At 47.4% G+C, this 26,551-nt stretch overlaps 1 protein-coding gene across 1 annotated transcript in view; it reads left to right on the top strand.

The window, feature by feature from the left end:
- The window catches only part of CHMP1A (charged multivesicular body protein 1A), a 42,811-nt gene that overhangs the window by 5,123 nt on the left and 11,137 nt on the right, over nucleotides 1-26,551 (top strand). The window contains exon 2 of the mRNA XM_068260720.1: nucleotides 25,020-25,039. Within this exon, the coding sequence (XP_068116821.1) occupies nucleotides 25,020-25,039 (20 nt within the window). The remainder of the gene's footprint in view (nucleotides 1-25,019; nucleotides 25,040-26,551) is intronic.

The following is a 26,551-nucleotide window of genomic DNA, read 5'->3' as shown; positions in this document are numbered from 1 at the left end:
GGAGCGATCGCGTCATCCGTGACGTGATCCTCTGCCGGGGATCGATGGCCGGGGACTTAGATTCCAGCCCCCGGCCAATTAGCAGCGCCGGCGGACGAAATCCGGAATCGAGCGAAATTAAGTGTATAAAGCACTTTGCTAGGTAAACAAAGTGCTTTATACACGCTTCCTCCTCACCTCGTGGTCTCATTGTTCCAGAGACCACCAGCGAGGAGGAAGCAGTAGTAAGTATACACCACACACTTTTTTTTTTTTTTTTTTGCCCACAGCCCCCCTGATCTCCCACCCCAGCCTTCAGACCCCCCCCTGCCCACCCCCCAGAACACTGTTTGCACCCAATCACCCCCCTAATCACCCATCAATAACTCCCTGTCACTATCTGTAAACGCTATTCTTTTTTTTATGCCCTAAACTGCCCCCTGCTCCCTCCTGATCACCCCCCCCCCATGTACTGTATGCCTCTATCACCCCTGTAATAACCCACTGATCACCTGTCAATCACCCATCAATCACCCCCTGCCACCCATCAATCAGCCCCTAACCTGCCCCTTGCGGGCAATCTGATCACCCACCCACACCAATAGATCGCCCGCAGATCCGATGTCAGATCACCTCCCAAGTGCATTGTTTACATCTGTTCTCTACCCTAAACACCCACTAATTACCCACCAATCAACCCCTGTCACTGCTACCCATCAGGTTAGACCCCTATCTGCCCCTAGGGCACTCAATCACCCGCCCACACCCTCAGAACGCCCTCAGACCCCAGCCCTGATCACCTCGCCAGTGCATTGCTTGCATCTATTCCCCCCTCTAATCACACTTTGAGACACCCATCAATCACCTCCTGTCACCCCCTAGCACACCTACCCATCAGATCAGGCCCTAATTTGCCCCGTGTGGGCTCCTGATCACTCGGCCAAACCCTCAGATCCCCCTCAGACCCCCTTCCGATCACCTCCCCAGTGCAATGATTGCATCTATTTTCCCCTCTAACCACCCCCTGAGACACCCATCAATCACCTCTTGTCACCCCCCTAGCACTCCTGTCCATCAGATCAGGCCCAATACAACCTGTCATCTAAAAGGCCACCCTGCTTATGACCGGTTCCACAAAATTCGCCCCCTCATAGACCACCTGTCATCAAAATTTGCAGATGCTTATACCCCTGAACAGTCATTTAGAGACATTTTGTTTCCAGACTACTCACGGTTTTGGGCCTGTAAAATGCCAGGGCGGTATAGGAACCCCACAAGTGACCCCATTTTAGAAAAAAGACACCCCAAGGTATTCTGTTAGGTGTATGACTAGTTCATAGAAGATTTTATTTTTTGTCAAAAGTTAGCGGAAATTGATTTTTTTTTTTTTTTTCACAAAGTGTCATTTTTCACTAACTTGTGACAAAAAATAAAATCTTCTATGAACTCGCCATACACCTAACGGAATACCTTGGGGTGTCTTCTTTCTAAAATGGGGTCACTTGTGGGGTTCCTATACTGCCCTGGCATTTTAGGGGCCCTAAACCGTGAGGAGTAGTCTAGAAAACAAATGCCTCAAAATGACCTGTGAATAGGACGTTGGGCCCCTTAGCGCACCTAGGCTGCAAAAAAGTGTCACACATGTGGTATCGCCGTACTCAGGAGAAGTAGTATAATGTGTTTTGGGGTGTATTTTTACACATACCCATGCTGGGTGGGAGAAATCTCTCTGTAAATGGACAATTGTGTGTAAAAAAAAAAAAAAAAAAAAAAAAAAAAAAAAAAAAAAATTGTCATTTACAGAGATATTTCTCCCACCCAGCATGGGTATGTGTAAAAATACACCACAAAACACATTATACTACTTCTCCTGAGTACGGTGGTGGCACTTTTTTTACACCCTAAGTGCGCTAAGGGGCCCAAAGTCCAATGAGTACCTTTAGGATTTCACAGGTCACTTTGCGACATTTGGTTTCAAGACTACTCCTCACGGTTTAGGGCCCCTAAAATGCCAGGGTAGTATAGGAACCCCACAAATGACCCCATTCTAGAAAGAAGACACCCAAAGGTATTCCGTTAGGAGTATGGTGAGTTCATAGAAGATTTTATTTGTCACAAGTTAGCGGAAAAAGACACTTTGTGAAAAAAAACAATTAAAATCAATTTCCGCTAACTTGTGACAAAAAATAAAATCTTCTATGAACTCACCATACTCCTAACGGAATACCATGGGGTGTCTTCTTTCTAAAATGGGGTCATTAGTGGGGTTCCTATACTACCCTGGCATTTTATGGGCCCTAAAACCGTGAGGAGTAGTCTTGAAACAAAAATGACCTGTGAAATCCTAAAGGTGCTCATTGGACTTTGGGCCCCTTAGCGCAGTTAGGGTGCAAAAAACTGCCACGCATGTGGTATCGCCGTACTCAGGAGAAGTAGTATAATGTGTTTTGGGGTGTATTTTTACACATACCCATGCTGAGTGGGAGAAATCTCTCTGTAAATGACTATTTATTTATTTATTTTTTTTATTTTTTTTACACACAAACAATTAATTGTCATTTACAGAGAGATTTCTCCCACCCAGCATGGGTATGTGTAAAAATACACCCCAAAACACATTATACTACTTCTACTGAGTACGGCAATACCACACGTGTGGCACTTTTTTGCAGCCTAACTGCGCTAAGGGGCCCAAAGTCCAATGAGCACCTTTAGGCTTTACAGGGGTGCTTACAATTTAGCACTCCCCAAAATGCCAGGACAGTAAACACACCCCACAAATTACCCCATCTTGGAAAGTAGACACTTCAAGGTATTCAGAGAGGAGCATAGTGAGTTCGTGGCAGATTTCATTTTTTTTTTTTTTTTTTTGTCACAAGTTAGCAGAAATGGAAACTTTTTTTTTTCTTGTTGCAAACTGTCATTTTCGGCTAACTTGTGACATAAAATAATATCTTCTATGAACTCACTATGCCTTTCAGTGAATACTTTGGGATGTCTTCTTTCCAAAATGGGGTCATTTGGGGGGTATTTATACTATCCTGGAATTCTAGCCCCTCATGAAACATGACAGGTGGTCAGAAAAGTCAGAGATGCTTGAAAATGGGAAAATTCACTTTTTGCACCATAGTTTGTAAACACTATAACTTTTACCCAAACCAATAAATATAGGCTGAATGGGTTTTTTTTAAAATCAAAAACATGTTTGTCCACATTTTTCGCGCTGCATGTATACAGAAATTTTACTTTATTTGAAAAATGTCAGCACAGAAAGTTGAAAAAAAATCATTTTTTTTGACAAAATTCATGTCTTTTTTGATGAATATAATAAAAAGTAAAAATCGCAGGAGCAATCAAATAGCACCAAAAGAAAGCTTTATTAGTGACAAGAAAAGGAGCCAAAATTCATTTAGGTGGTAGGTTGTATGAGCGAGCAATAAACCGTGAAAGCTGCAGTGGTCTGAATGGAAAAAAAAGGGTCTGGTCCTTAAAGAGAACCCGAGGTGGGAATTTACTATGCTAATGGGGCACAGAGGCTGGTTGTGCACACTAACACCAGCCTCCGTTGCCCCATGGTGTGCCTCCATGTCCCCCCTGCGCGCCGCTATACCCCCGCAGTGCTGGCGACACGCAGCGTGTCGCCAGCACAATGTTTACCTAAGCGCTGTCTGTCAGCGCCGCTCCCCCGCCTCCTCCGCATCGGGGCTCCCCGCCCGTGTCCCTTCCCTCCCGCTGATAGGAGGGAAGTGACGCGGGCGGGTAGCGCCGATGCGGAGGAGGCGGGGGAGCGGCGCTGACTGACAGCGTTTAGGTAAACATTGTGCTGGCGACACGCTGCGTGTCGCCAGCACTGCGGGGGTATAGCGGCGTGCAGGGGGGACATGGAGGCACACCATGGGGCAACAGAGGCTGGTGTTAGTGTGCACAACCAGCCTCTGTGCCCCATTAGCATAGTAAATTCCCACCTCGGGTTCTCTTTAAAGAGACTCTGAAGCGAGAATAAATCTCGCTTCAGAGCTCAGAGTTAGCAGGGGCATGTGTGCCCCTGCTAAACCGCCGCTATCCCGCGGCTTAACGGGGGTCCCTTCACCCCCAAACCCCCCCCCACTGCAACACTTGGTCGCAGACTTGGTCGCTCCTGGAGGCAGGGCTAACGGCTGCAGCCCTGCCTCCAGTCGCGTCTATCAGCGGCGCATCGCCGCCTCTCCCCCGCCCCTCTCAGTGAAGGAAGACTGAGAGGGGCGGGGAAGAGGCGGAGATACGCGCTGACAGACGCGCGTGGGGCAGGGCTGCGGCGGTTAGCCCTGCCCCAACCAGGAAGCGCTCCCCCGCTGTACGGAGGAGATTTGGGGGATCAGGGACCCCCGTTAAGCCACGGGATAGTGGCGGTTTAGCAGGGGCACACATGCCCCTGCTAACTCTGAGGTCTGAAGCGAGATTTATTCTCGCTTCAGACTCTCTTTAAGGGGGGTAAAGCCTACGGTCCTCAAGTGGTTAACATCCCACTGTGAAACCAGCCTAAAAGCATGACAGCTGAGTTCTGTTATCCTGAAATTCATATTGTACATACAATCGAGATTGTATCATGTTTTGGCCCACCATCCAGTCCTAAACATTTACTGTGTTTACAGTGCAATTGCCTTCAGAAGCCCCTACTGGATGAGACCTGAATGGGAACTTTGGCATAGTTTGATTGGGTTCGTGGGTGGCGCCACACATGTCTACTGGCTGTGTACCCCAGGCTGCATGATCACTGGGCAGCAGCCTTAGGGCAGATGTGCACTGAGGTGACATCGAGAATCCACACTGACCTGCTTCTGGGCTTGGGGGAGCTTCACCTTACAGCTCTCCTGCATGGGGAACGTCAGCGTCTGATCATCATTAGATACATTATGTAGACCACTGACTAACAAAACTGATGCAAGAATGTAGCCACCGTATTGCAAATCCTCACCATTATACCAGTGTGTGTGTGTGTGTGTGTGTGTGTGTGTGTGTGTGTGTGTGTGTGTGTGTATACCAGTACAATAATATGTACAATGTACAAGCTTGAAGCCCAAAAAATTATATGAATTGTATGTGTAGTACAATAATGAATAGAACATTAGTATCAAAGAAAAGAGTCTATTTTAAGTTCTTTTTTTTAAATATTTTTTTTTTTATACCATTGCATCATACAGGTAGTCCCCGGTTAATGAACGAGATAGGGACTGTAGGTTCGTTCTTAACCTGAATCTGTTCTTAAGTCGGAACATTGTGCTATCTCTGTCCGCTGCACCTCCTCTGTGCCTCCAGTGTCCCCCTCTGTGTCACCTCTGTCCCCTGTACCTCCTCTGTGCCTCCAGTGTCCCCCTCTGTGTCATCTCTGTCCCCTGTACTTGCTTATACAAGTTTAAAAGCCATTTTTTTCTTAGAATTTTTTTTAAAATCGTTTTTCTCAAAAACTACAAGTCCAATTTGAAACATAGAATCTATGCCGTTCGTAAGTCGGGGACTACCTGTATTGTTGCAGTTTTAAAACCGCACTCTCTTTTAATATATAAAACAGAAATAACGACCCTTTGAACTTCCCTGCAGTAAAACCTTATCTCAAGCTGTCTCTCACTGTTTTGTCGCTGTTTAAGTGGTATGAAACCCAGCATTTCTTTTTTGCTCTAAAAGATTTACAACATATTATATACTACCACCATTTTTTAAAAAAAAAGTTTGTTTTTTTTACTAGAACAGCATTCAACTAGTTAAACACAGGACTTGCAAGCTCCCTGCAGGGAAAGCTGGGCGCATCAGAACTGGAGATAACATTATCTTGTGTTTTACTTATAGGAGTTGTCAGACGAAAATCGTGTAAAAAAAAAAAAAAATTTACTCACCTGGAGCTTTCTCCAGCCCCTTACAGCCGACTGTCCCACGCTGTCGCCTCCGCTCCCCGCCGCTGTCCCGCTCTCGCCGCACGGTGCAGAGGCCGACCGCGCCAATCATGACCACGTGGTCTGCGGTGCACTGCGCAGGTGCAGAACTACTGCGACTGCACAGTTTCGCCGCAGACCACGTGGCCGGGATTGACAGCGGCTAGGAGAGGTCTAATAACTCATCATCCTATAGCGTGCATAGTTCGAGCGAAACTGGCATGTGGGTGCCAGTCTCTCTCAATGCCCGCTATAGGATTACGGTATGTATTATGATTTTTGGGCTCACCGAGTATTGATGTTTAATGCACTAATTCATTATTCATATTGAATGTTAACAGCTGAGCTCGGGCTATGCCGCCGGAAGGCACCGCTCAGGCCCCACTGGGCCGATTTGCATAATTTTTTTTTTTTTTGCTACACGCAGCTAGCGCTTTGCTAGCTGCGTGTGCAATCCGTCGCACCGCAGCCGCCCCCCCCGCCCAGACCCCGTGTGCTGCCTGGCCAATCAGCGCCAGGCAGCGCTGAGGGGTGGATTTGAGTCCCCTTTGATGTCACGACGTCATCATGCCCGTCGCTATGGCGACGGGGGAAGCCCTCCAGGAGACCCCGTTCTTTGAACGGGATGCGATCGGTGGGGCTGGGGGGATGCCGCTGAGCAGCGGCTATCATGTAGCGAGACCTTGTCTCGCTACATGATATAAATTATTTTTATTTTTTTTAAACGGCTGTGCTGCCCCCTGGCGGATTTTAATAAACCGCCAGGGGGGTTAAAGCAGACTTAGGCTACAAAAAGATTTCCAAAGCCTTGAACATCCCACGGAGCACTGTTCAAGCGATCATTCAGAAATGGAAGGAGTATGGCACAACTGTAAACCTACCTAGACAAGGCCATCCACCTAAACTCACAGGCCGAACAAGGAGAGCGCTGATCAGAAATGCAGTCAAGAGGCCCGTGGTGACTCTGGACGAGCTGCAGAGATCTACAGCTCAGGTGGGAGACTCTGTCCATAGGACAACTATTAGTCATACACTGTACAAAGTTGGCCTTTATGGAAGAGTGGCAAGAAGAAAGGCATTGTTAACAGAAAGCATAAGAAGTCCCGTTTGCAATTTGCTACAAGCCATGCGGGGGACACAGCAAACATGTGGAAGAAGGTGCTCTGGTCAGATGAGACCAGAATGGAGCTTTTTGGCCAAAATGCTGTGTGTGACGGAAAATGAACACTGTACATCACTCTGAACACACCATCCCCACTGTCAAATTTGGTGGTGGCAGCATCATGCTCTGGAGGTGCTTCTCTTCAGCAGGGACAGGGAAGCTGGTCAGAGTTGATGGGAAGATGGATGGAGCCAAATACAGGGCAAACTTGGAAGAATACCTCTTGGAGTCTGCAAAAGACTTGAGACTGGTGCGGAGGTTCACCTTCCAGCAGGACAATTACCCTAAACATAAAGCCAGGGCAGCAATGGAATGGTTTAAAACAAAACATATCTATGTGTTAGAATGGCACAGTCAAAGTCCAGATCTAAATCCAATCGAGAATCTGTGGCAAGATCTGAAAACTGCTGTTCACAAACGCTGTCCATCTAATCTGACTGAGCTGGAGCTGTTTTGCAAAGAAGAAGGGGCAAGGATTTCAGTCTCTAGATGTGCAAAGCTGGTAGAGACATACCCTAAAAGACTGGCAGCTGTAATTGCAGCAAAAGGTGGTTCTACAAAGTATTGACTCGGGGCCGAATAATTACGCACACCCCACTTTGCAGTTATTTATTTGTAAAAAATGTTTGCAATCATGTATGATTTTCGTTCCACTTCTCACGTGTACACCACATTGTATTGGTCTTTCATGTGGCATTCCAATAAAATAGTTTCAGGTTTATGGCAGTAATGTGACAAAATGTACAAAAACTTCAAGGGGGCTGAATACTTTTGCAAGCCACGGTATAGTGAGAGTGCAGTGATTTCCTTATATACTTGTCCCTCCTTTATATTACATATTACACATTATAAAGTGTGGTAGGACATTATATGTAATGTGACCCCTCTGAGGGACAGTTAGTGGAGTGACTGGCTCTATGTACAGAGCTGTATAATGTGTAATATATAATATAGAGCATAGACTGTGGTAGGACATTAGATGTGACCTCTCTGAGGGACAGTTAGTGGTGTGACTGGCTCTATGTACAGAGCTGTATAATGTGTAATGTATAATATAGAGCAGTGTTTCTCAACATTTTATTGGTATGTACCCCTTTTAAAACCCTGTACTCACCAAGTACCCCCTAGCATAGTAAACATTATCACACGTACCCCTTGACAAATATATATTTAATCGTAGTACATTATAATTGGTTCTAAACCATTTCCAAGCATTAACTATTGCTTTTAATTAGCTAAAATACTCATTTGGTGCTGTTTAAATAAGATTTATCATTTTCTAAAACTCTAAATTTGTTATTTTTGTTTAAGTATAATCAAGCCTGAGTACCCCCTAGAACCCTCAGAAGTACCCCCTGGGGTACGCGTACCACACGTTGAGAACCTATGATATAGAGCATAGACTGTGGTAGGACATTAGATGTGGCACCTCTGAGTAGGGCTGCACGATTTTGAGTAAAAGTCGAAATTGCGATTTTCCTCTCAGAATTGTGATTTCGATTTATTCACAATTTTTTTTCCAAACAAGCTTTAGCGGGGGGGGGGGGGGGGGGCGGATCCACTGGCAGAATTGGTGCATATTTGCTAGTGAGGCGGGCGGGGAGACTTTCAGACGTTTATAGCAAAACTGTGCCCATAGAAAAAAGACAGGGGAAAAAATGTCTATCTAAATAGCAGCTGTCTGGTTATTGTGGACATCATCTTCTTCCTCCGCTGTTTTCAATGGCCAAAGACTTTCATGCTTTTTAGTAACAGTTCTATTTTTTACTTGTAATTATCTCCTGGTTTGAAATGGCTGTGCCTTCAGTATGGTGGCTTCACTTTTAATAGCTGGGGTGACGGTGAATGAGGCTCTCCAACCCCTCATGCTTTGCAAGCCTGGCGCCACATCTCTCTTCCCGGCTGTGTAAGGATATGCTAGGTTGACAGCGGGGAGCTAGCCGGGCAGCGGGCGGGGGGCGAGTCCAGTCCAGAGCAGCACACAGCTTCTCCAATCGCTGGACAGCAATAGTATGACGGCAGCGGTAGGCGGAGCTGTACAGAGCGTACAACTCTGCCTACCGCCTCCGTCATTCCATTGCTATCCAGCGATTGGAGAAGCTGTGTGCTGCTCTGGACTGCACTCGCCCCCCGCCCGCTGCCCGGCTCATTAACGTCTGAAATACGCACTGCTTCTGTGGCTCGGCGCAGCGGTAGGCGGACCATGGTCATGCGGCCAAGCGCGGGCACTAAGAACCGAAAACCGCCGGATACCGACGATCCCCAGATCGTCTTCACAGTAACCGTGGTTTCGGTTTAAAACCGAGAAATCGTGCAGCCCTACCTCTGAGGGACAGTTATGTGACTGGCTCTATGTACTCTGTACAGAGCTGTGTAATATATAATATAGAGCATAGACTGTGGTAGGACATTAGATGTGACCTCTCTGAGGGACAGTTAGTGGTGTGACTGGCTCTATGTACTCTGTACAGAGCTGTATAATGTGTAATATATATAATAGAGCATAGACTGTGGTAGGACATTAGATGTGACCCCTCTGAGGGACAGTTACTGGTGTGACTGGCTCTATGTACTCTGTACAGAGCTGTATAATGTGTAATATATAATATATAGCATAGACTGTGGTAGGACATTAGATGTGACCCCTCTGAGGGACAGTTAGTGGTGTGACTGGCTCTATGTACAGAGCAGTATAATGTGTAATATATAATATAGAGCATAGACTGTGGTAGGACATTAGATGTGACCCCTCTGAGGGACAGTTAGTGGTATGACTGGCTCTATGTACTCTGTACAGAGCTGTGTAATATATAATATATAGCATAGACTGTGGTAGGACATTAGATGTGACCCCTCTGAGGGACAGTTAGTGGTGTGACTGGCTCTATGTACAGAGCAGTATAATGTGTAATATATAATATAGAGCATAGACTGTGGTAGGACATTAGATGTGACCCCTCTGAGGGACAGTTAGTGGTATGACTGGCTCTATGTACAGAGCTGTATAATGTGTAATATATAATATACAGCATAGACTGTGGTAGGACATTAGATGTGACTCCTCTGAGGGACAGTTAGTGGTGTGACTGGCTCTATGTACAGAGCTGTATAATGTGTAATATATAATATAGAGCATATACTGTGGTAGGACATTAGATGTGACTCCTCTGAGGGACAGTTAGTGGTGTGACTGGCTCTATGTACAGAGCTGTATAATGTGTAATATATAATATACAGCATAGACTGTGGTAGGACATTAGATGTGGCACCTCTGAGGGACAGTTAGTGGTGTGACTGGCTCTATGTACAGAGCTGTATAATGTGTAATATATAATATAGAGCATAGACTGTGGTAGGACATTAGATGTGACCCCTCTGAGGGACAGTTAGTGGTATGACTGGCTCTATGTACTCTGTACAGAGCTGTGTAATATATAATATATAGCATAGACTGTGGTAGGACATTAGATGTGACCCCTCTGAGGGACAGTTAGTGGTGTGACTGGCTCTATGTACAGAGCAGTATAATGTGTAATATATAATATAGAGCATAGACTGTGGTAGGACATTAGATGTGACCCCTCTGAGGGACAGTTAGTGGTGTGACTGGCTCTATGTACAGAGCAGCATAATGTGTAATATATAATATAGAGCATAGACTGTGGTAGGACATTAGATGTGACCCCTCTGAGGGACAGTTAGTGGTATGACTGGCTCTATGTACAGAGCTGTATAATGTGTAATATATAAGATAGAGCATAGACTGTGGTAGGACATTAGACGTGACCCCTCTGAGGGACAGTTAGTGGTATGACTGGCTCTATGTACAGAGCAGTATAATGTGTAATATATAATATAGAGCATAGACTGTGGTAGGACATTAGATGTGACCCCTCTGAGGGACAGTTAGTGGTATGACTGGCTCTATGTACTCTGTACAGAGCTGTGTAATATATAATATATAGCATAGACTGTGGTAGGACATTAGATGTGACCCCTCTGAGGGACAGTTAGTGGTGTGACTGGCTCTATGTACAGAGCAGTATAATGTGTAATATATAATATAGAGCATAGACTGTGGTAGGACATTAGATGAGACTCCTCTGAGGGACAGTTAGTGCTGTGACTGGCTCTATGTACAGAGCTGTATAATGTGTAATATATAATATAGAGCATAGACTGTGGTAGGACATTAGATGTCACCCCTCTGAGGGACAGTTAGTGGTGTGACTGGCTCTATGTACAGAGCTGTATAATGTGTAATATATAATATAGAGCATAGACTGTGGTAGGACATTAGATGAGACTCCTCTGAGGGACAGTTAGTGCTGTGACTGGCTCTATGTACAGAGCTGTATAATGTGTAATATATAATATAGAGCATAGACTGTGGTAGGACATTAGATGTGACTCCTCTGAGGGACAGTTATGTGACTGGCTCTATGTACTCTGTACAGAGCTGTGTAATATATAATATATAGCATAGACTGTGGTAGGACATTAGATGTGACCCCTCTGAGGGACAGTTAGTGGTGTGACTGGCTCTATGTACAGAGCTGTATAATGTGTAATATATAATATAGAGCATAGACTGTGATAGGACATTAGATGTGACCCCTCTGAGGGACAGTTAGTGGTGTGACTGGCTCTATGTACTCCGTACAGAGCTGTATAATGTGTAATCTGTAATGTAGAGCGTAGACTGGGGTAGGATGTAAGCTGTGACCCCTCTGAGGGAAAGTTAGCAGTGTGACTGGCTCTATGTATTCTGTACAGAGCTGTGTAATATATAATATAGAGCATAGACTGTGGTAGGACATTAGATGTGACCCCTCTGAGGGACAGTTATGTGACTGGCTCTATGTACTCTGTACAGAGCTGTATAATATATAATATAGAGCATAGACTTTGGTAGGAAATTAGACGTGACCTCTCTGAGGGACAGTTAGTGGTGTGACTGGCTCTATGTACAGAGCTGTATAATGTGTAATATATAATATAGAGCATAGACTGTAGTAGGACATTAGATGTGACTCCTCTGAGGGACAGTTAGTGGTGTGACTGGCTCTATGTACAGAGCAGTATAATGTGTAATATATAATATAGAGAATAGACTGTGGTAGGACATTAGATGTGGCACCTCTGAGGGACAGTTATGTGACTGGCTCTATGTACTCTGTACAGAGCTGTGTAATATATAATATATAGCATTGACTGTGGTAGGACATTAGATGTGACCTCTCTGAGGGACAGTTAGTGGTGTGACTGGCTCTATGTACAGAGCTGTATAATGTGTAATATATAATATAGAGCATAGACTGTGGTAGGACATTAGATGTGACCCCTCTGAGGGACAGTTAGTGGTGTGACTGGCTCTATGTACAGAGCTGTATAATGTGTAATATATAATATAGAGCATATACTGTGGTAGGACATTAGATGTGGCCCCCTCTGAGGGACAGTTACTGGTGTGACTGGCTCTATGTACTCCGTACAGAGCTGTATAATGTGTAATCTGTAATGTAGAGCATAGACTGTGGTAGGACATTAGATGTGACTCCTCTGAGGGACAATTAGCTGTGTGACTGGCTCTATGTACTCCGTACAGAGCTGTATAATGTGTAATCTGTAATGTAGAGCGTAGACTGGGGTAGGATGTAAGCTGTGACCCCTCTGAGGGAAAGTTAGCAGTGTGACTGGCTCTATGTATTCTGTACTGAGCTGTGTAATATATAATATAGAGAATAGACTGTGGTAGGACATTAGATGTGACCCCTCTGAGGGACAGTTAGTGTGACTGGCTCTATGTACTCTGTACAGAACTGTGTAATGTGTGATATATAATATAGAGCATAGACTGTGGTAGGACATTAGATGTGACCCCTCTGAGGGACAGTTAGTGGTGTGATTGGCTCTATGTACTCCATACAGAATTGTGTAATATGTAATGTAGAGCATAGACTGTGGTAGGGCATTGAATGGGATTTTATAGCTTTTGCTTAGTTCTGATAATCTGGCGTTTTGGAGTTATGCTGTTATGTCACATGATCTCTCAGTTACTCGCTGATCTTGTGACCGGCTGAGTCACTCAGGGAAGCTGTGAATGGAGTTCTGCCTCAGGATACAGGTGTGTCAGCTGGATCTTCCCTGTGTTACAGGAAGAAGATCATTACTGGGCCTCGGCTTGAGTGTTAGCTCTCCAGACTATTGAACATAGTTCAGACTGTAGGCTTTGTACCCCTCAACGCCATCAATCCCTCGCTGCTCCTCCCCCACCTACTCGCATACAAATTCTCCAACATATCCATTTAGACTTGCAATCAGAAAAACTGACAATAATTGATGGAAATCCAGTCAATCATATATATATATATTAAAGCAACAAATAATTTACAGATTTTATCTAAAGCCTCATGCACACATGCAATTTTGATTGCCCAGTAATTGGCCAATATTACCCCTTAGATTTGAGAGCTTACCTACAATGTATGTGCATCTTTCGGCCCCCATACTACATGGAGGTGGTAAAACTGGTTAAACGAATCTGCTTGAGCATTACAAGGGTGACCTTAGGTGAGAACCTGGGACATTTCTGTGGGTTTTGTGCTGGCTGCAGCATTACTTCTCACTTTAGTGTTTTTTTTTATATCACATGAAAATAATGGACATGCTCCACCCACCAAGCAGCTTATCATGGATTAGGGGCTCGTCCTCATGCTCATGGAGGCGGGGTAACATCCTCACGCATGTGGAGGTAGGTCCTGAGAGAGGGGGGACTTGCACTGGAAGCTGGCAGCCCCTTTAACAAGGCAACCCCAGATGTCTAACCCTTCTGAGGTAACAGAGTAACCAAGCAGCTTGGGGTGACCCGAACCACTAGGAATGTATACGGGGGTAAGAGCCCTCCTACTACTATAAGCAATGCTTGGTGAAATTTGCCTTCTTAAAACAGAAGGAAATTTGCAATAATTCAGCTATAAGTGAACATTTGTGGTTACCCACAATGCACCACTACTGAATATGCAAATTACCCTTCTGAGGTAAATATCTTAAGGGGGCAATTTTTAACCCCTACCACTATTTTAGAAGAAGGTGGCTCAGCCATTGTGGCAATACCAGCCATCATGTAGATAAACGACAGCCGCGCCACTTAAAGAGAAACTCCGACCAAGAATTGATCTTCATCCCAATCAGTAGCTGATACCCCCTTTTACATGAGAAATCTATTCCTTTTCACAAACAGACCATCAGAGGGCGCTGTATGACTGATATTGTGGTGAAACCCCTCCCACAAGAAACTGAGGACTGTGGTACTCCTGGCAGTTTCCTGTCTGTGAACCTTGTTACATTGTGGGAAATAGCTGTTTACAGCTGTTTCCAACTGCTAAAAAAGCATGTAGCAGTTACATCATCTGCCAACAGTAAAAATGTCGCCATGTAATGTCAGAATGTAAATCAGGGATTTCAAAGATTTTACAATGGGCAAACACTGACGAAATCATTTAGCATATGAGAGATAACGGTGCAGGAGCCTTGGGCGCAGGATACAGCCGGTGTCACGGACGGTTACGGGGCCGCAGGCGCATCCTGGAACCGCCCGTGAAGAAAAAGCGATCGCACTCGATTCCCTGCATCGATTGCGCTTCAAATCGATACAATCTGGGTTGAGTGTGAAGGGGCAGCTGAAGTCCTTTTCTTAGCAGAGAGAGAGCACCATCCTAAAGGCTGGATGGCTCTTTTGATATGCTAATGAGCCTGGGCCCAGAGAGCTTGCTCACTGGTAAAGATCAAAGGGAAGTCAGCTGTTAGCAGCTAGAACACATCCTGAATAAACCTGAGTCTCATAGCATAATCCATAACTTCCCAGATCTGTCATATTTCTGGGGTTCCTGAGAACGTGGGGGAAGTGTAGCATGAGCCCCGGTGCTGGTTCTGAGGAAGTTTCAGAACATTCTGAGGTAAGGACTGCCAGTTAGGCAGTTTGAAAATGCCCTGATGATACCACAGGGGTCCCACCCCTCATGTCTGGTATCAGGGCGCTGGGTAAATCGAGACAGACCTGAAAATGTTAATAAATCTGCCCTGACCTGTACGGTTCTGTGAGATAGAGCCCATATATGGGTAGATATGATTTCTAGCCCCCAGGACAAGGGAAGGGCTCATCTCATCTTCTAAGGGGGTGTATGGCTCCCCGCCCTCACTCCCTCCTACTGAAGCAGGGGCATAAGAATGGCAGAGGACCCAAACTCAGTGTCCTCCACCCTGGAACATCTTGAACTCATCAGGTGCCAGCTTGAGGATATGCTGGCATCCACCTGGTCTGAGCTCTGAACTCTGATTTTTCCCACAAAAAGGACATCTTTCCAGGAACTAAGTATTTTTCTCCCTTCTTTTATTTTTTTATACTGGCTATTACTGTCTTAATAATTGTGATTTTAAGAATTGTCTGTATATATTAATTATTTATATTGCGTGAATAAACGACTTTCTCCAAGTCATTCACTGTCCGCTACCCTGCTTATCAGCACACACAGAACTGATCCCGGGTCTCTGAAGATACGCTACTGTTTGTTTGTTGTTGGCTAGACAGAATATCGTGTGTTTAACCGTTTTATTCGCAGGACTAGTCATTCAGTTAGTGGGCTCCACGGTCCCATGATAACCGCGGTGGTGGCAGTTTACTCTGAACCAGTGGGTGAAGTTGTAATCACCCGTGTCTCACAGGCTCCCTTCTGAGTTGTCTGCGGCTAATTCTTAACGGTTCCTGCGCATTGACTGCGACCAGAGTTCGCACGATCTGTGCGCTGGCACCGTTTAGAAGGCTAAGTGCGGTCAGCCACTAGGGCTCCTGTGACAGTGTTAGGCAGCGGATGGGACCTGTGTTGTGCTGAAAGTATCTAAGATAGCGCTAGCGCTATCAAGAAACGAACTAATTCGTTGGTGTAGCTGGAAGGCAATATTTTTTTTATATATACAGAGAGACTGTGTAGCCAGTACCCCTCCCCAAAAGTTTTATTTTATTTGGCATGGAAATGTCCGGGAACTACCAGAACATGTGCCTAGCAGACCTGGAAAATCTTTGCGAAGAGAGGGGCATTGGCATCCTCCGCAAGAACAAACGGGACCTGATAGCAGACTTGTCCAGATGGGATACCCAGCAACTGCGGGAGCCGGGAGTGTCCGCTGAGGTGGATACCAGCCCATCTGACAATCGAGGGGAACCAGAGGCTGAAGATCCTAGGCGTACAGAGGTTGTGCATCCTGAGGGCCCTGCATCAACAGTTACGCAGGAGAATGTCAGTGTGGTCCCCAATCCCAGAGTTTCTGAAAGTACTCGCCTGGAACCGGCCAGTACTGGACTGTCCGTTTGTACTGATCCGCTAATGCAGCAGGCATTACAAAAGCTGATGGACACTGACCTGGACAAGTACCTGCAGTACATGCGTGAGGAGCGCCAACGACAGCATGAGCTCAACATGGCAAAGGTTCAACAGGCCAGCCGGAGTTCACCGCCCAGCCTCCCTGCTGAAGGAGCTGCACCACCCGTAAGTGCAAAATTTAAATTTGCTAATATTGAGAAAGACACAGACATTGACTTGTTTTTGCGGTCTTTTGAGAAAGCATGCCGTCAGTATCGTCTGTCCCAAGACCAGTGGGCCAGACATCTGACACCTTTGCTGCGCTACAAAGCGCTTGATGCCTTCGCAGAATTGCCTGCGGAGAAGGATAATGATTATGCTGCTATAAAAGACGCTATCATTACTAAGTACCAGCTGACGCCAGAAGCCTATCGGAAAAAGTTCAGGGCCTGGCAGAAAAAGTCTTCTGATTCGTACCGAGATGTGGTCAGCAGCTTGCTCACCACACTACGCCAGTGGACTCTAGGCCTCACCAAAGGGTCTTATGGCGTCCTGGAGGACTTGATAGTCCTCGAACAATTTCTGAACATTTGCCCTGCTGATGTACGACAATTTGTGTTGGAGCGCAAGCCTGCGTCAGCCACTGTCGCTGCAGACCTTGCTGAGACTTTTGCAACTACCCGGGTGGCTGATACCCGCAGAACTGTCCCACCCAGCTGGAGAGGAGGTCAGCCCAATACCTCGGCAGACCCTCCTGCCCCTGTGAGCCGTCAGCCACAGAGGCCATCCAGCACAGCTTCTGCAGCCCCTGGAGAGGTCACCTGTCACTACTGCCGCCAGCCCGGACACATGAAATTCGACTGTCCGGAGCGGAGACAGACACCACCAGCACCTGGATCATCTGCATCACCTGTACCTCACCCACAGCAGAGGCAACCCGCCAGCGAACCACAGCCTGGATCATCAGATTTTGTCCTGTTTGCTCGCGGAAAGGAAATCCGCGACCGAACCGACCAGCAGCAACTTGTTAGAGTGAACGACAAAGTTGTCACCGGATTCCGGGACACCGGAGCTGACATCACGTTAGTTCACTCACACCTTGTGCCAAAGGAGAGCATCAGCTCCAGCCGATCCCTTGCCCTTACTGGAGTAGAGGGCACCCTTTTTCACATAGCCCACGCGAGGGTGAAGATGGATTGGGGGTTTGGAAGCCAAGAAAAGGTTGTTGGGGTTATGAAGGATCTCCCAGTCCCTGTGTTGCTGGGGACTGATTTGGGCAAGCTTGTGTCCTACTATGAACCTGCCACGACCGCCTTGTCGCTCACGGAAGGAGACGGACTCTCCACCCACCACCAGGTACTTTATACACTTGGGGGAGCACCAGGGGGAGGTGGGTTGAATGTGCCCAGTTCAAGGGTACCAGGTTCAATAGTGCCTGCTTCAAAGGCACCTGAGTTTGATGTACAGACTGTCTGTTGTGATGATGCTGTAACTGTACCTGAGTTCACTGTACAACCTGTCTGTAATGAAAAAATGTCTATACCTGTCAATGTCATTACTGCATGCAATGATTATTTGAGTAATGTCCGTCTGTGCCATTCTGACAGTGTACCTGTGCTAGCAGTACCGCGCAGCTGCACTGCTCAGAACCCGAGCTCAGAACAGGTGGAGGGGGTTCCGGCCTCCTCCCCCTCCTCTGACCACAGGGATGAGACCTTTCAGCCGCTGGCCTCGTGTGACATGAGCCAGTTGGCTGAAACTGACAGCGCCGTATTCTCAGCCGCACTACAAAGTAACCCAAGCCTGAAGGTGCTCAGGCAGCAAGCCGCTGAGCCCCTCGCAGACGGGGCCGCTTTCAAGGTGTACTGGGAAGGTGGGAGACTGTACAGTAAGTCTGTACAGCCCCCTACCGGTAGATCACATGCGAATACCAAATGGCTTGTGGTCCCGAGTGCGTTCAGGGGACATGTGCTGAAATCCGCACATGGTAATCCTCTGACAGGGCACTCTGGTGTCCGCAAGACACTTGCAGGTATTCGGAGGCAGTTTTATTGGCCCAGGATGAACAGGGATGTAGCAAACCACTGCAAAGCATGTGCAGTCTGTCAGGAGCCGGGAAGGTCCAGGGATTCCCGCGGGGTTCCCTTAGGTCCACAGCCACTTAGCAGGGAACCCCTGCGTGGGCGGGCTGTTGACCTACCCAAACCACTGCCCGTTGTCAGCAGTCCCGGCAGACACCACATCCGACCGCAGTGGCGCCAACGCCCTGCCCAGAACGGTCCATGTCGGGCCAATCCTGAAGGTAGCAGACCGCGACCTGTCCAGTGGAACCACGCCGCAGGCGCCAAGGGGTTTTCCCGCCGTGCCGGCAGCTCGAGACCCATCAGCCAGGTTAGCGGCGCCGCCACACATCTTGCGGATATGTGTCTGAGCCGCAGGCAAGGGGGAGGGCTGTCACGGACGGTTACGGGGCCGCAGGCGCGTCCTGGAACCGCCCGTGAAGAAAAAGCGATCGCACTCGATTCCCTGCATCGATTGCGCTTCAAATCGATACAATCTGGGTTGAGTGTGAAGGGGCAGCTGAAGTCCTTTTCTTAGCAGAGAGAGAGCACCATCCTAAAGGCTGGATGGCTCTTTTGATATGCTAATGAGCCTGGGCCCAGAGAGCCCCTGGCTTCAAGCTGTGCGGATGGCCCATCCATCAGGTATAAGGTGACACCTAGCTGATCTCATGTAGATGTTAATTAACCAAGGGGTGATCAGGATGCCTAGGTGCAGCCAGGCAGGCTACAAATCTCCGGGAGGTCTTGACACCTTGCTCACTGGTAAAGATCAAAGGGAAGTCAGCTGTTAGCAGCTAGAACACATCCTGAATAAACCTGAGTCTCCTAGCATAATCCATAATTTCCCAGATCTGTCATATTTCTGGGGTTCCTGAGATGGCAGCTTCGCCAAACGTGGGGGAAGTGTAGCATGAGCCCCGGTGCTGGTTCTGAGGAAGTTTCAGAACATTCTGAGGTAAGGACTGCCAGTTAGGCAGTTTGAAAATGCCCTGATGATACCACAGGGGTCCCACCCCTCATGTCTGGTATCAGGGCGCTGGGTAAATCGAGACAGACCTGAAAATGTTAATAAATCTGCCCTGACCTGTACGGTTCTGTGAGATAGAGCCCATATATGGGTAGATATGATTTCTAACCCCCAGGACAAGGGGAGGGCTCATCTCATCTTCTAAGGGGGTGTATGGCTCCCCGCCCTCACTCCCTCCTACTGAAGCAGGGGCATAAGAATGGCAGAGGACCCAAACTCAGTGTCCTCCACCCTGGAACATCTTGAACTCATCAGGTGCCAGCTTGAGGATATGCTGGCATCCACCTGGTCTGAACTCTGATTTTTCCCACAAAAAGGACATCTTTCCAGGAACTAAGTATTTTTCTCCCTTCTTTTATTTTTTTATACCGGCTATTACCGTCTTAATAATTGTTGATTTTAATAATTGTCTGTATATATTAATTTATATTGCGTGAATAAACGACTTTCTCCAAGTCATTCACTGTCCGCTACCCTGCTTATCAGCACACACAGAACTGATCCCGGGTCTCTGAAGATACGCTACTGTTTGTTTGTTGTTGGCTAGACAGAATATCGTGTGTTTAACCGTTTTATTCGCAGGACTAGTCAGTCAGTTAGTGGGCTCCACGGTCCCATGGTAACCGCGGTGATGGCAGTTTACTCTGAACCAGTGGGTGAAGTTGTAATCACCCGTGTCTCACAGGCTCCCTTCTGAGTTGTCTGCGGCTAATTCTTAACGGTTCCTGCGCATTGACTGCGACCAGAGTTCGCACGATCTGTGCGCTGGCACCGTTTAGAAGGCTAAGTGCGGTCAGACCACTAGGGCTCCTGTGACAGCCGGTATATGGCTGATCCTGCTTCTGCACAAGTCCCGGCCGTGTTCATTACTATTCCCCCTCCAGGCCGCCATGGATGGTGGGGAAATGAAATAATTCGGCTTCCAGAAATTGCTGGAGGCCGAATTATTGTTTTAAAAGCAACTTCAGCTCCGTCTTCTGATGGCACTGAAGTTACTCCCTGTGCTCTGCTATAGCCGTAGTTCCTATAACTGCCTATGGTGGCGCCGGTTGCGCCCAGGTCTCCTGCGCTGCTGCGCCCAAGTCTCCAACGCTGGATTTAGCGTGTTCGATCATTTATACATAATTATTGTAAAAAATGAAGCACTTTTTTATTACATTATTTTCACTGGAGTTCCTCTTTAAGTGCTGTCCTTTCAAATGAATGGACAGCCGCTGGTACGATTGTGACAACACCCGCCAATCCCATCTAGCCATACAGGTCTCATCCACTATAGGCTTCTGAAGTTGAATACACTCTGTGTATAGTAACCTCTTAAGATTGGATGGTGTGCCCAGACATGATACAATCTCGATTGTGTGTTCAATTTGGTAAGTTATTGATTTCGCTTGGAAATTGGTATTTTGCTGCCACCACTCTCCAGAGTGAAACGAGGTGGAGAGACCTCCGAGCTAGCTATGCTTAAAAGGAAGAAAAAGGGTGTTTGCAACCGAACTAGAAAATCAACAATTTATAAAGCTAAGACAATGCAGTAGTGTGTTTGCTTCTGAGAACAGAGAAGAGTTCTAGCATGAATCAAATTAATCAATAATAATAATAATAAGGGCAAAAACTGGAACGATTAAATCATTAGCTTTATTATATAAACTATATACAAAAAATGTACATTAAAACTGTCAAAATAAATATATCTAGCAATTGAACAGATTGGTTGGATAAGAATACAGAGGAAAGGAGAGTATAATGAAGAATGTCCAATAAGCGGTAAAGTCTTGTGTTAAATCAAACCTGCTGGCCAGTCAATTGATGGAATTCAACAAAGATGATAGACAGAGGACCCCGGACTGCTGATAGACAGAGGACCCAGGACTGCTAATAGACAGAGGACCCAGGACTGCTAATAGACAGAGGACCCAGGACTGCTAATAGACAGAGGACCCAGGACTGCTAATAGACAGAGGACCCAGGACTGCTAATAGACAGAGGACCCAGGACTGCTAATAGACAGAGGACCCAGGACTGCTAATAGACAGAGGACCCAGGACTGCTAATAGACAGAGGACCCAGGACTGCTAATAGACAGAGGACCCAGGACTGCTAATAGACAGAGGACCCAGGACTGCTAATAGACAGAGGACCCAGGACTGCTAATAGACAGAGGACCCAGGACTGCTAATAGACAGAGGACCCAGGACTGCTAATAGACAGAGGACCCAGGACTGCTAATAGACAGAGGACCCAGGACTGCTAATAGACAGAGGACCCAGGACTGCTAATAGACAGAGGACCCAGGACTGCTAATAGACAGAGGACCCAGGACTGCTAATAGACAGAGGACCCAGGACTGCTAATAGACAGAGGACCCAGGACTGCTAATAGACAGAGGACCCAGGACTGCTAATAGACAGAGGACCCAGGACTGCTAATAGACAGAGGACCCAGGACTGCTAATAGACAGAGGACCCAGGACTGCTAATAGACAGAGGACCCAGGACTGCTAATAGACAGAGGACCCAGGACTGCTAATAGACAGAGGACCCAGGACTGCTAATAGACAGAGGACCCAGGACTGCTAATAGACAGAGGACCCAGGACTGCTGATAGACAGAGGACCCAGGACTGCTGATAGACAGAGGACCCAGGACTGCTGATAGACAGAGGACCCAGGACTGCTGATAGACAGAGGACCCAGGACTGCTGATAGACAGAGGACCCAGGACTGCTGATAGACAGAGGACCCAGGACTGCTGATAGACAGAGGACCCAGGACTGATGATGGACAGAGGACCCAGGACTGATGATGGACAGAGGGCCCAGGACTGATGATGGACAGAGGGCCCAGGACTGATGATGGACAGAGGGCCCAGGACTGATGATGGACAGAGGGCCCAGGACTGATGATGGACAGAGGGCCCAGGACTGATGATGGACAGAGGGCCCAGGACTGATGATGGACAGAGGGCCCAGGACTGATGATGGACAGAGGGCCCAGGACTGATGCTGGACAGAGGGCCCAGGACTGAGTGGGCTGTTGGGTTTTTACTCACTCTGTAGCTGGAGAGTGGCTATGACAAGCAAAGTCCAGCCTTGCTGCATTTTGAGCTGAGGACAGTCCCCCATCCGAGGACAGAGTTCTGTCAGAATACCTGGTATGCTAATCTCTGTGCCCATGACTTGTATCAATAAACGGACTTCATATTTGCATTCAGTAAGGCGTTACAAATTCACACATATGAGACATGAGTATTAAACTGTATTGCTGAGAACTTGTATTACTCAGCAGCTGTATGTGCGATTTGTGTCTCAGACTGATCATAGTAACTACAGTAAAAAGTGGTTCAGTAAGCATATTCCTAGTGACTAGAAAAGCATTAAAATTTGAAAATGTATTCCTTTCCTTTGGCTGAATGAGCTTTTGGAAGGGAGCTGATGGATCTGATCAAGCTGGGCTTTGGTGGTTGGATCTCTTGGTCTGGCTTTATGAGCTGTGGGGTGGGAGGTGGTGGATCTGGTAGGGTCCTGCTTTGCTGAATGGATCTCTTGGTCTGGCTGTATGAGCTGTGGGGTTGGAGGTGGTAGATCTGGTAGGGTCCTGCTTTGCTGAGTGGATCTCTTGGTCTGGCTTTATGAGCTGTGGGGTGGGAGGTGGTGGATCTGGTAGGGTCCTGCTTTGCTGAGTGGATCTCTTGGTCTGGCTTTATGAGCTGTGGGGTTGGAGGTGGTGGATCTAATAGGGTCCTGCTTTGCTGAGTGGATCTCTTGGTCTGGCTTTATGAGCTGTGGGGTGGGAGGGAGTGGATCTGGTAGGGTCCTGCTTTGCTGAGTGGATCTCTTGGTCTGGCTTTATGAGCTGTGGGGTTGGAGGTGGTGGATCTGGTAGGGTCCTGCTTTGCTGAGTGGATCTCTTGGTCTGGCTGTATGAGCTGTGGGGTGGGAGGTGGTGGATCTGGTAGGTTCCTGCTTTGCTGAATGGATCTCTTGGTCTGGCTGTATGAGCTGTGGGGTGGGAGGTGGTGGATCTGGTAGGGTCCTGCTTTGCTGAATGGATCTCTTGGTCTGGCTGTATGAGCTGTGGGGTTGGAGGTGGTAGATCTGGTAGGGTCCTGCTTTGCTGAGTGGATCTCTTGGTCTGGCTTTATGAGCTGTGAGGTGGGAGGTGGTGGATCTGGTAGGGTCCTGCTTTGCTGAGTGGATCTCTTGGTCTGGCTTTATGAGCTGTGGGGTTGGAGGTGGTGGATCTAATAGGGTCCTGCTTTGCTGAGTGGATCTCTTGGTCTGGCTTTATGAGCTGTGGGGTGGGAGGGAGTGGATCTGGTAGGGTCCTGCTTTGCTGAGTGGATCTCTTGGTCTGGCTGTATGAGCTGTGGGGTTGGAGGTGGTGGATCTGGTAGGGTCCTGCTTTGCTGAGTGGATCTCTTGGTCTGGCTGTATGAGCTGTGGGGTGGGAGGTGGTGGATCTGGTAGGTTCCTGCTTTGCTGAATGGATCTCTTGGTCTGGCTGTATGAGCTGTGGGGTGGGAGGTGGTGGATCTGGTAGGGTCCTGCTTTGCTGAGTGGATCTCTTGGTCTGGCTGTATGAGCTGTGGGGTTGGAGGTGGTGGATCTGGTAGGTTCCTGCTTTGCTGAGTGGATCTCTTGGTCTGGCTTTATGAGCTGTGGGGTGGGAGGTGGTGGATCTGGTAGGGTCCTGCTTTGCTGAGTGGATCTCTTGGTCTGGCTGTATGAGCTGTGGGGTGGGAGGTGGTGGATCTGGTAGGGTCCTGCTTTGCTGAGTGGATCTCTTGGTCTGGCTTTATGAACTGTGGGGTGGGAGGTGGTGGATCTGGTAGGGTCCTGCTTTGCTGAGTGCATCTCTTGGTCTGGCTTTATGAGCTGTGGGGTGGGAGGTGGTGGATCTGGTAGGGTCCTGCTTTGCTGAGTGGATCTCTTCGTCTGGCTTTATGAGCTGTGGGGTGGGAGGTGGTGGATCTGGTAGGATCCTGCTTTGCTGAGTGGATCTCTTGGTCTGGCTTTATGAACTGTGGGGTGGGAGGTGGTGGATCTGGTAGGGTCCTGCTTTGCTGAGTGGATCTCTTGGTCTGGCTTTATGAGCAGTGGGGTTGGAGGTGGTGGATCTGGTAGGGTCCTGCTTTGCTGAGCGGATCTCTTGGTCTGGCTTTATGAGCTGTGGGGTGGGAGGTGGTGGATCTGGTAGGATCCTGCTTTGCTGAGTGGATCTCTTGGTCTGGCTTTATGAACTGTGGGGTGGGAGGTGGTGGATCTGGTAGGGTCCTGCTTTGCTGAGCGGATCTCTTGGTCTGGCTTTATGAGCTGTGGGGTGGGAGGTGGTGGATCTGGTAGGATCCTGCTTTGCTGAGTGGATCTCTTGGTCTGGCTTTATGAACTGTGGGGTGGGAGGTGGTGGATCTGGTAGGGTCCTGCTTTGCTGAGTGGATCTCTTGGTCTGGCTGTATGAGCTATGGGGTTGGAGGTAACGACTCCATCATGTCTGGTCACTAACTCGCTGCTTTTCTTTTCCCGCAGACACATTGTTCCAGCTAAAGGTAAGCAGAAATTATTACTTGCAGGAAATTTTCTCCTGTACAATTTTTTTTATTTTCACATTCACAAGCAGGTTGTCCCAGTGTTAGCACCACTTTATCAATAATATATCTATCTAATCCCCTCATTAGTGTCTGCATTATTATCTTCTGTGTATACATTTATAAGAATGCAAGTTATGAGTGATGACACCAGGAAAGGTGAAAATAGGGGTGTCATATGTGAATTGGGTACTTTTCCGTTAGCCAGGCGCATCCACTAGGTGGCGATAATTACTATTCCCCCTCCAGGCCGCCATGGATAGTAGGGAAAGCTGTAACTCTGGTGGAGTTTTATCGCCACCTAGTGGATGCTCCCGGCTGACGGATAAGTACCATGACTTGTAACACAGTACACCTGTAATGAGTAATTTTTTTTCCTATTGGTGAGATAGATAGATGTATAGATTTTTTTTATTTTTCTTTTTTTGCTGACGGGACGCAAGGATCTACCACCAGGCTTTCATGAACGCCTGTAAAAGCTTGCACCGAACGCTCCTATTCACTCGAATGGGACAACGGTAGATCCTGAAAAATATTGTGTCCGAAACACCGCATTTGAGGCTGCAAAAGCGTCTGTGTGAACCACCCTTATACTCTGGTCATATGCCCCACCTCCATCTCCCATGCAGGAGCTGCGGCGAGGGACACATAAGCTGCCAGGGGCTGGAGGAAGCCCCAGGTGAGTAGATCTGCTCTTTTTTTTTTTTTTTTTTTTTTTAAATATATATAAACACCCCGGATGTATCATTTAAACCTAGTACACATGTACAATCCATGTTTCCCAGCGGTGATCAGCACACAATCCCTCAGGTGGCACTGCAGGGCCAAGGCTGTGCAGACAAATTGCTAGCCCGCAGGCTAGTGACGTGTCCTGTTCCTATGCAAGGGGGTTGTGTGGCAGTGACGGGCAGTGTAAGTGGCCAAGAGAAGTTGTTGACTGCTGTACACGCGCTGGATTCTCAGCAGGTCGTTCTCATCCACCTCGGCTGGGTTTCATCCAGCGTGTGTATTGGGCTTTACACCGGAACAAGTATGTGGAGTCGGATATTAATCTGGTTTTATTTATTTGTATACTAATTCCAAAGAGGTGCCTCAGTAGGTGCAGAGCGCAAGTGATATAAAGTGCTGAAACAGAACAACCTTTACCATCTTTAAAGGACAACTGAAGTGAGAAGAATATGGAGGCTGCCATATTTATTTCCTTTTTAAAGAGCAACTCCGACCAAGAATTGAACTTTATCCCAATCAGTAGCTGATACCCCCCTTTTACATGAGAAATCTATTCCTTTTCACAACCAGACCATCAGGGGGCGCTGTATGACTGATATTGTGATGAAACCCCTCCCACAAAGAGATTCTGAGTATGTACTCTTTGCAGTTTCCTGTCTGCGAACCCTGTTGCATTGTGGGAAATGGCTGTTTCCCAGCTGTTTCCACTGCCAAAACAGCAAGCAGCAGCGACATCACCTGCCA

The sequence above is a fragment of the Hyperolius riggenbachi genome, chromosome 11 (genome assembly GCF_040937935.1).
Source record: "Hyperolius riggenbachi isolate aHypRig1 chromosome 11, aHypRig1.pri, whole genome shotgun sequence".
Taxonomy (NCBI): Eukaryota; Metazoa; Chordata; class Amphibia; order Anura; family Hyperoliidae; genus Hyperolius; species Hyperolius riggenbachi.
Note: the sequence above shows the minus strand (reverse complement) of the source record. Positions and strands in the feature narration are given on the sequence as shown.